The sequence below is a fragment of the Podarcis cretensis genome (genome assembly GCF_951804945.1).
Source record: "Podarcis cretensis genome assembly, chromosome: 1".
NCBI lineage: Eukaryota > Metazoa > Chordata > Lepidosauria > Squamata > Lacertidae > Podarcis > Podarcis cretensis.
This window is the reverse complement of record NC_137170.1, coordinates 136,085,312-136,095,431: the sequence shown is the minus strand read 5'-3', so window position 1 is coordinate 136,095,431 and position 10,120 is coordinate 136,085,312. Positions and strand designations below refer to the sequence as shown.

Here is a 10,120-nt window from a genome sequence, read left to right as displayed (position 1 = left end):
GTAGAAACATTCTAAACCTGTTGAGCTTCCTGTGAGCCTTTCAAAGCACTGGGACAAGTGACCTGTCCAGCCAAGGCTGTTCCTTACCAATTAATCCTTCCTCGCCAAGGAGGAAGAGGATGACCGAGGAGAGAGAGTGGATGAAAAGGATTCAAGACGAAAATGCGCACCTGAAAAATCAGATTAGGCTGCTCAGGGAAAACTATGAACTCCGTGCTATGTTGGGTCAACAGTGTGACAACGGCAGCCAAGTCCAGTTCTTAACGTCTCCAATTTCTCCTGCATATACTGATGCTGGTTTATTGGTAAAAGGAGGTAAGGAGCAAGCTCTACAAATTTACTTACAAAACATTTTAGAAATAAACAAGTGATAAGCATATTCCTGCCTATGTGTGCATTTGAATTTATATGTGCAGCTCAGCCAGACTGTGTCCTAGTCTGCCCATCTGCATAAAACGCTCATTAGAGGAAGAGGCACTTGTAATAGAAACCTGCCTTGGCCCTTGGACGACCCTGTGATCCCAAGGAGAGCTGAATCTCCTCAGCACCTTCCTGTTTCAGCTTTTGAGCAGAACTGGATGAAACTACGTAGGCTTTGCAAGCCCATTAATTTCATTTGTATGAAATTTCGTTTCATTTTACTTTTTATTTGTATACCGCCTTTCTATGTTGCTATACACAAGCTGAAGAAACAACAGAATAGACAGCAAAGAGTACACACAAAATAGAATCTGATCCAATACAAAAAGTCATAATAAAAACATAAGTTTAAAATAAACAATTTATATCAAATAAAACAATATTAAATAATCCATTAGAAATAAAGTACGTATATACATTCATCAGTGCCATTCGTAGCTTTAGGCAAAAGTAGACAGGTCTCTGTCTTGGGGAGCTGACAATGTCCTTTCCTGAAATCATGAAAGTGGAGCAAATTCCAGTCTTTGTATGCAACAGTTCCTGACCAGATGATGGCCCCTGTCATCTGGTTTAGGTACCGGTACTTAAATATTAAATTGCACCTCTACCCGTGTTTAAGGTGGCTAACAGCAAAGAGTTTTGCACATAAAATGCAATGATAACAATAAAACTAGGTAATAATTTTTTGGAAAATTTAAAGTTTCCAGGTTTGTGTCTTAACATGCTATTACACAGTATAAAATTGGGTTTTGTTTTTTTAAAACGAGCTGGAGGCTGATGTGGCTGAAATTTGAGATCTATCTGAGGAAGGACTTAAACACGTGTAGTTGGAGTGGGGGAAGAGTGGGCTGGTTGCAAGTCAGAGGAATCGACACTTACCCTGAAGGAACTGGTGCAGGACAGGATGTTATGTCTGCTACGCCTCTGGGGTGTCCCTCCCCCCCCACACCTGTCCAGGCATTCATCATTCTCCCCTGCTGCTGTTGAGCAAAAAAGGTGACACTTGTTGCAAAAAAGTGTGCAACTTAGTTCAAGAGATGGGGAAGAAAGATGGCCCCAGAAAAGACAGAATCAGTGTTGAGAATTGCTTCTGCTGAGTCAGTACTATTTAAAGGTAAGGGTAGGTATGGTGTCTGTGTGTATTTGAGGGGGTAAAGAGAGGAGGGTCCAAAACATTTTGCTGCATGTGGCGCTGTAGCAAATCCCCCTCCACAGCCACCCCCTCCTCACCACCAAGCTGTGTCACAGCCAAGGATGGTCAAGTTGTTTTGATGCCTGAGGCAGAAAAATCCCTCAATTGCCTCTTCTGGGGAGGTAAAAATTCAGCAATAATAAAGGCTGCTTTAATGAAATTCTCTCCCTCCCCGCCCCCAGATAAGATCCTCCTTGGTGCAGAGGAGCCAATCTATCTCCCTGTCTTTACAATAAGCCTGCATGTTGGGCTGTTGCCGTATATTTGGTGGCAGTTGTGATTTTCCTCTTCCATATTCTCTCAAGAGGAGTGGTTTGCCTGTTTTATAAAATAACATCTCATCCTCAGACACATAGGACAAATATTTGGGTACCTTCCAAGCTGCATTTTTAAATTGCATAGCATGTCTCTTTAAGGGTGTACGGAACTTTAATCTCAAGTTAATTTTCTTCTCTGGAACAGAGACTCTGACACAGATGTCAGTCAACTACAAATACACAAACTGCATTCCTTGCTGTAGTTAACAAAACTGTATGTGTTGTTGTTGTTGTAGCAGCTCAGTATATTGGACGAGAAGATTTTGGTTACTGCTCACACGTCATCTCCAAGGAGCCCACTGTTCTGCCCAACCCCAGTGCCCAGTCACCGCTGAAGCAGCTCCAAAATGAGCCTCCCCCTTTTCAGCCTAGAAGTGGTGAAAAGAAACCCGGACATTTGTCAAGCATGTCGTGCTCCACCATTGGAGGAAAACAGCTGGAGGAACCCACAGAACTGATGGGACTCAAGAAAGCGTGGCTGATGGACGGCCCTTTCCCTGGCGGCGATAAGGCTCAGACGCCCCTAGCACTAAGCGTGGGTGAGAAATGGTCACTGGGTGTCCACTCTGGGGAAGGGAAGAGGGTGTGGCAGTTTATTTTATGGATAATTTAAACAGGTTCCAATTTCAACCCATCAGATCAGACATAGCATTGATTAGTAGCAGCTATTGCAAGTGATAAAGTCCTATCTCTGGGCCTATTTAAATGATAGCCAGATTCACGTGAGATGCTTTCCTCCCTGCTGCCACCACACACTGGTGTTAGCCCTGGTCATGTCACTGGTTTGCTAGCTGCAGAAGTGGACATTTCTGAATGTCACAGCTATTGGCATGGTTTGTAGTGGTGTACAAAACTACATAAATTGTGCTGCCTTCCTGGTTAGGTTGTTAACAGAAATCCATTGGCAGTTGGTCTGAAGAAGAAGGGAGGGGAAGGGGCACATGACACAGCTCATAGTGCTGTCAGTTGGTGAAGGCAAGGGAGACGAAGCGGGAGGGAAGCCACATTGTACTGGGGTTGGAAGGGGCCATTAAAGTGTGTAGTATCCGACCTATTGGACAGGGAAGAGCATGGGAGACTCTCATCCATCAGCATTTTGTCTTGATGTTTCTTTGAATTTGGAATAAACCTTTTGCTAAATGTGCTTTGTTGTAGCTCACTACAAGGCTGCAAGACTACTCAGTTCAAAAGACACGGCGAGCCATTCACCATCATGGACAGAAGAATTAGCTTCCTCCAACCCCACACGCTTGGCAAGCAAGGAGGAAGCTCAGACCACATTTTCAGATGACCTCAAAATACGCAAAGGAAGTTCTTCCTTGGGGATTTCTGAAAGGCAGTCCTATCACCTTTTGGGCAGCGCCCAGGACCCAAGCGCAGGCAAAGCACAGCTTGAATCTCAAGAGATGCCCAGGAAGAAGAGAGTCTGGTTTTCTGATGCACCAGACACAGACAAGTTAAGGAAGTCCCATACGTTCTACTTGAATGGTAATACTGAGACATGGCATGGGGCTGGTGTAAAAGACTGGTGTACCCCTTTCCCCTTCCTACTTCAGATGTCTTCTAAAAATCTGGGAGTTGTTTTTTCCTTTGATATCTGGTGGCAGGGTGTTCCACAGGGCGGGTGCCACTACCGAGAAGGCCCTCTGCCTGGTTCCCTCTAATTTCACTTCTCGTAGTGAGGGAACCAGAGTCCGGGTAGAACGATGGGGGTGGAGACGCTCCTTCAGATATACCAGACTGAGGCTGTTTAGGGCTTTAAAGGTCAACACCAACACTTTGAATTGTACTCGGAAATGTACTGGGAGACAATGTAGGTCTTTCAAGACCAGTGTTATGTGGTCTCGGTGAATGCTCCCAATCACCAGTCTAGCTGCCGCATTCTGGATTAATTGCAGTTTCTGAGTCACCTTCAAAGGTAGCCCCATGGAGAGCACATTGCAGTAGTCTAAGCGGGAGATAACTAGAGCATGCACCACTCTGGTGAGACAGTCTGTGGGCAGGTAGGGTCTCAGCCTACATACCAGATGGAGCTGGTAGACAGCTGCCCTAGACACAGAATTGACCTGCGCCTCCATGGACAGCTTTGAGTCCAAAATGACTCCCTGGCTGCACACCTGGTCCTTCAGGGGCACAGTTCCCCATTCAGCATCAGGGAGTCCTCCACACCTGCCTGCCTTCTGTCCCCCCAAAACAGTACTTCTGTCTTGTCAGGATTCAATGTCAATCTGTTAGCTGCCATCCATCCTCCAACCACCTTTGTTCCGATTCAGCAGCGAACAGCGAGTTTCCCCAGGGAAAGTGGCAGGTCCAAAAACAAAACAAAACAAAACAAAACAAAACAAAACAAAACAAAACAAAACAAAACAAAACAAAAAACAAAAAACAAAAAACAAAACAAAACAACACCCTGCTCAGACCTTGACGTGGAAAGCATGGACCCTTTTCTAGAAAGCCTGGTGCAAAAGGAAGTCTGGATGAGCCCTCAGATAACAAGTTCACCAACAGAATATAGATGGATGAAAGTGTGATTGGCATCTCAACCAACAAGGAGATGTATACATTTCAGACATGCCTGTTTTTAATATAAGCTCTGGTCTCTTATAGCAAAGGCCCAGTATATCTACGAAGTAGCCTCTTTCTTTCACTTCCTTGTAGATATAGAGATTACTCAGAACAGCAAGAGAAACGGGCGCATCGTGGGAGAGATTGCCTTCCAGTTAGACAGGCGCATTCTTGCGCATGTGTTTCCTGGCATCACAAGGCTCTATGGGTTCACAGTGTCCAATATTCCTGAGAAAATCAAACAGGTGAGTCCCAGCACTTTGAGGTAAAGTTGTCTTTTTGTCAAAACATTAGTCACTCAGGTCTCAGAGACCTGCTTGGCCATAAAACAACTTCCTAAAGACGTCTAGGGACACGGGTGGCGCTGTGGGTAAAACCTCAGCGCCTAGGGCTTGCCGATCGCATGGTCGGCGGTTCGAATCCCCGTGGCGGGGTGAGCTCCCATTGCTCGGTCCCTACTCCTGCCAACCTAGCAGTTTGAAAGCACCCTTAAGTGCAAGTAGATAAATAGGTACCGCTTTATAGCGGGAAGGTAAAAGGCGTTTCCGTGTGCTGCGCTGGTGCTGGTTTGCCAGAGCAGCTTCGTCACGCTGGCCACGTGACCCGGAAGTGTCTTCGGACAGCGCTGGCTCCCGGCCTCTTGAGTGAGATGGGCGCACAACCCTAGAGTCCTTTTTAAAGAAGTCTACCTATTGGTATCACTCATTATCACTTCATACCCAGTTGTTAACAACACCATAGTATCACATCGTATCACATCCTGTTGAAGAAGCAATCATCCCCTGTATTACCAGGGTGTACTTTAGTACTTTCAGTTAACTCTAATGCATCTGAAAATGACAGAGCAGATTTGTTCATAGGTCTGGAAAAGATTTACATTTCTGCTAAATTCAGCTAAGTTCCTCCTTAGTTTCTACTAAATGCAGATAAGAGCCGTATTTAAATTGTTTTAACTGGAATGCATATGAGAATGAGAGGGAAATTATTGGTCCATAAGGTGCCTCCAAATTTATTAATATCTCTAGATAGCCCACCATCCTTATGGGCAGGGCTGTCCCAAAACATTTTGGCACCTGAGGCAAACCACAAAATGGTGTCCCAAAGTGAAGATCTGCATTGTTAGGAACAAGGTGGGCCGGAGACCACCAGCCCCCTATTAGCTGAGAGGCTACTGTAGAGGCACTGGCAAGAGGCTGCCCAGACAATGGCCTCCAAGGAATGTGCCACAACGTTTGCTTGTCTACACTTCCACTTGTCCTGCTGCTTTCCCCCAAGGGAAAGCTGCTCTTTACCACTGAATCGGGGCAAACGTCAGTTGGGTTTTTCATACATTGATGAAGAAGAAGAAGAGAAGAAGAGTTTGGATTTGATATCCCGCCTTTCACTCCCTTTAAGGAGTCTCAAAGCGGCTAACATTCTCCTTTCCCTTCCTTCCCCACAACAAACACTTTGTGAGGTGAGTGGGGCTGAGAGACTTCAAAGAAGTGTGACTAGCCCAAGGTCACCCAGCAGCTGCATGTGGAGAAGCGGAGACGCGAACCCGGTTCCCCAGATTACGAGACTACCGCTCTTAACCACTACACCACACTGGCAAAGAGCTGGTTTTCCTGGGGAAAGTGGAGGGGCAAACAGAAAGGGTGGACGAGCCTTTTGTAACAGAGGCATTGCTCTGACGCAGTGATAGGGGGATTCCAAATGGGGGCTTAATCCTGCAAATGGGTCACTGATGTATTGCAAACGGGCCATGGAATTTATTTTGAACCTTATCAGATTTTTTTTCTGGGAACAGCAAATCCTAATTAGGGGGGGGGTACAGGTGAGTATTTTGACGTCAATGGCATTATGTGAATCCTGCAAAAAAACTTGCACGCACCGAAGCAACCATTCCATAATAAACACCAGTCTGGAAGCAGCCATAATATCAGTAAACCCTTCCTTGTTTAGTTTTTGCATGGCGAAATTCTGCCCAGCAATTATCACTTCCTTATATTGTTTATCTTTGATTTGCTCTCTTGTCTCCTAAAAGCCGGCAGTAATTAAGTCTATGTTGCCCTGCATCTCTCTGTATCTTTTTTAAAAGCTATTTCAAGAGTCTCAGAGGGAATTCTGGTCTGTTTCTACTTAACCATAAATATACTGCAATCATTCATATGCAACTAATATTCCCACAGTGACTTTTACTAACTTGGTGTGTTTATCTTGTTTTTGCAGCAGTTATTGCTTGGGATGTGTCTGCTATGGTTGCTAGAAGTCATCAGATTTCAGTAGAATTATTGCTCCTAACTCAAACTGCGATGCATTATCTGAAATTTGGTTAGCACATTGTCTGATGTGTAAACAACACCAGTGCAATATTTTAAATAATTTGTTTTTCTTTGAGCTGCTTTAGTGGATACTTTCAGTTTAAATTTCCTCAGCTAATTTACTATTCCCAGAAAAATTCTGAATATCTTGTGTGGATTGGGGTATCATTCAGTGGGCAGAGCTCACGTCTTGTCAGATTCTGGAGACAATTTCTCACTGAGAGAACTCTGTTTCCCAAAATATACACTTGCTGTTAATATGTCCACAAATCCATGCCCACTTTGGTCTTCTTTGGTGGGACCCAAGATAATGATATAATCCATTAATGTGTTTGCATTGGTAAAATGCTTGTGTATCATGGCCACAATCCAACATCAAATTAAGCACTCGTAGGTTCCTTGATTTTAGCAACTGAAGTTTCGAAGCACAGACCTTTTTGCTTCCTGCTTTGTTAATAAATTCCATTTCTGCTTCCATTACTTTACTCTTTCCCCCTTTCCTCCCCCCCCTCAAATATTCAGACCTTGCCCAAATTACACTGAGTTTCATAGTTAGCCCTATGGCAGGCAGAAACTTGTTACAAACATCTAAAATTTCTTCCCTTATGAAACAATGCAACAAAACTTTTGATTTAACTTGACCCTATTTCTCCTCTGCTCCTATTGATGCTAAATTAAAATTAGGATCTTTAGCCTTTCCATAAAGTGCTAGCAGTAGCTTTTTAAAATGTATATATGTATGTGTATATGTGTGTGTATATCTAATGAAAATACCTAGGTCTCCATGAAATCCCTAGATGGCTCTGTGGACGAGAAGAAGTACCGAGCCATGACCCAGCGCTACCTGGACCTGACTGCTCGCCTAGAGAAGATGGGCTACCACGTGGACGTCCACCCGGTGTTCAGTGAATTCCTCATCAACACGTACGGCATCCTAAAGCAAAGGCCAGACCTCAGTTCCAACCCCTTGCACAACAGCCCCGCGGACCTCAGGAAGATGGTGATTGACATTGTCCCATCCAAGTTCCTTGGAGATACCTTGCTGCTCTTGAACTGTTTGTGTGAACTTTCTAAAGAAGACAACAAGGCCCTGTTTGCCTGGTAGTAGTGCACCTGCTGCAGCTCTTGCCCTCAAATCTCTACGGAAAGAACACACAAACAAACATAGCATATATGTAATAAAAGGATATCTGCTGAAAGTGGGCATGGAGTCGTGTGGATGCTTTTCGTATCAGGCTCCTGCTGACTTGAGTTGGGTTTGTTCATTTGCTTTCGGTTAACTGTTACTCTCTTGTTTTTTTATCGACTCTGTACTTTATATCTGACTTGTTCATAGCTGCTATAAGAGCCACATGTGGGCTAGACGGCGCATAATAAAGTTTAGTAAAAATAAACTATATAAGAAAATAAATGTAGTTGTTAGCACTCAGTTCACAAATGCCAAATTAAAGTGCTGCACTGTTTGTTAAATAAGGAAAGACATGCCTGCCAGCTCTATTTTTCCCTCACATTCTGCTTGAGATGCAGCCCTTGTGACAGCCTGAATGAGCTTCTGAAAGGCATCTGTTCTCTGTAGCTCATACTCTAGGATTTTGACTATTTATCTCCTATATCTGACTAAAGAGCCTTCACTTGTCTGAATTCTAGCTCCATGTGGTCATTGCAGGGGATCAGGAGTAAAAATGGTACATGTTGTTCTAAAGGGCATCTCCCCCATTGCCAGTTACATGCTGTCTGGGTATGTGGACATCTGCCACGATCCTAATGAAAGATTCTAGTAAAAAATGGTGAAGAGCTGTCATAGTTCTTGTTAAGCCGGAAAATCACAAAGAAGCATTAAGGTTGCTGCTTGAACAAAGTCTGCCCTAAAATTTGGAGGTGATCCATAGGTCCTTGGAGCAAGTTGCATGTATTTGCCTCCTGGTAGAGAGCTTGCAGTCCTGCTCTGGCCTCCTTTGGTCTGCTGATCCATCTGCCATGGATGCTTTAGCTGAGATTCCTGCATTGCAGGGACTAGATTACTCTTGAGGTCCCTTCCAACACAACAGTTCTATGATTCTATGATAGTTGCAGTTTCAGCTGCTTATAGTTACAATGAAGAGTTCTTTGGCTTTGTATGCTCCTTGCAATTTTGCTTAGAATAGAATCATAGAATCATAGAGTTGGAAGAGACCACAAGGGCCATCGAGTCCAACCCCCTGCCAAGCAGGAAACACCATCAGAGCACTCCTGACATATGGTTGTCAAGCCTCTGCTTAAAGACCTCCAAAGAAGGAGACTCCACCACACTCCTTGGCAGCAAATTCCACTGCTTGTTCCTTTAAACCACTTCCTGCCAAAACATTCTGTGGTGATGGCATTCCCAAGGTAAGCAAAGTCTACTTTCCTACAGAAATTCTAGAACTCGCTGTGAGAAAGGGCATATTCTCTAACAGTCTTCCAATCGCTTCTGGATGGAACAGCAAAACCACAAACAATTATAATGAAAAATATTTCGGATGCTATAAATAAACTTAGACAACTTCATCTCAGCGGATGTTGTTTCTTATGAACATATATATATGCCACAATATCCCACAACCACACACCAGCTTTTCCATCTCTGCTTGCTTCATGGGCAACAAAATGTGAAACAACTTTCTTTTGATCCATAGATCTTAAGATGTTTAGCAACACTAATTGTTTCAATAGCTGTGTAGTTGTGTAGATCTATTTGTCTCCAAACTAGATTTATAGATTCTATATGTGATATTAAATGTGTGATCATATTTGCATGTGGTTTTTTAAAAACAAGAATTGTCATTTTACAACACCTGCACCTGAACTCCAATCTGGATCAGGATGGTTGGAGTGTTAAACTTTTTATTCCCCTCCCCCACTTTCATTCAGATTCACTTTGGGGGGGGGGGGCACAAAAAACTCCATTGTTAAAATAAACTTGTTGCCCAATTGTGATTATCTAGATAAGCTCCCTCTGGAAGACCCCTTAGCCTGTAAAAGAAAAACAACAACATACAAGTATTGTGGCCCCTTGTAAGGAAGGAGGCTCATTCAGATATGAGGTTTCAGAGAATAGTTCCCACCTTGTTAGATGCATGAAAGCAAAATTAGCAGCAACTTTCATGCAGTTTTTATAACTGTGGGGTGAATTCTTGCGAGAATAGTTTAACTGTTTTCGAGGCAGCATTTTACTTTAAGGGACAATGTGCTGCTGTGGGATGATGACCAATGATGAAGCCAGGCTTCAGAAGCAGAGAGGACAGTCCAAAGTGCCATGGAGGGCTGTTTGGAATAGTTAATGAGAAATCCCAGAGGTAGAGGCT

The 10,120-nt window shown here is 43.8% G+C and overlaps 1 protein-coding gene across 1 annotated transcript; it reads left to right on the top strand.

The window, feature by feature from the left end:
- Positions 1 to 7,999, top strand: SPATC1L (spermatogenesis and centriole associated 1 like). Its single transcript, XM_079988523.1, has 5 exons — positions 1 to 315; positions 2,169 to 2,468; positions 3,085 to 3,417; positions 4,588 to 4,739; positions 7,576 to 7,999. The coding sequence occupies exons 1-5, from the start codon at positions 120 to 122 to the stop codon at positions 7,900 to 7,902; spliced, it is 1,308 nt and encodes a 435-aa protein (XP_079844649.1). The 5' UTR covers positions 1 to 119; the 3' UTR covers positions 7,903 to 7,999.
- Positions 8,000 to 10,120: the final 2,121 nt, after the last annotated feature.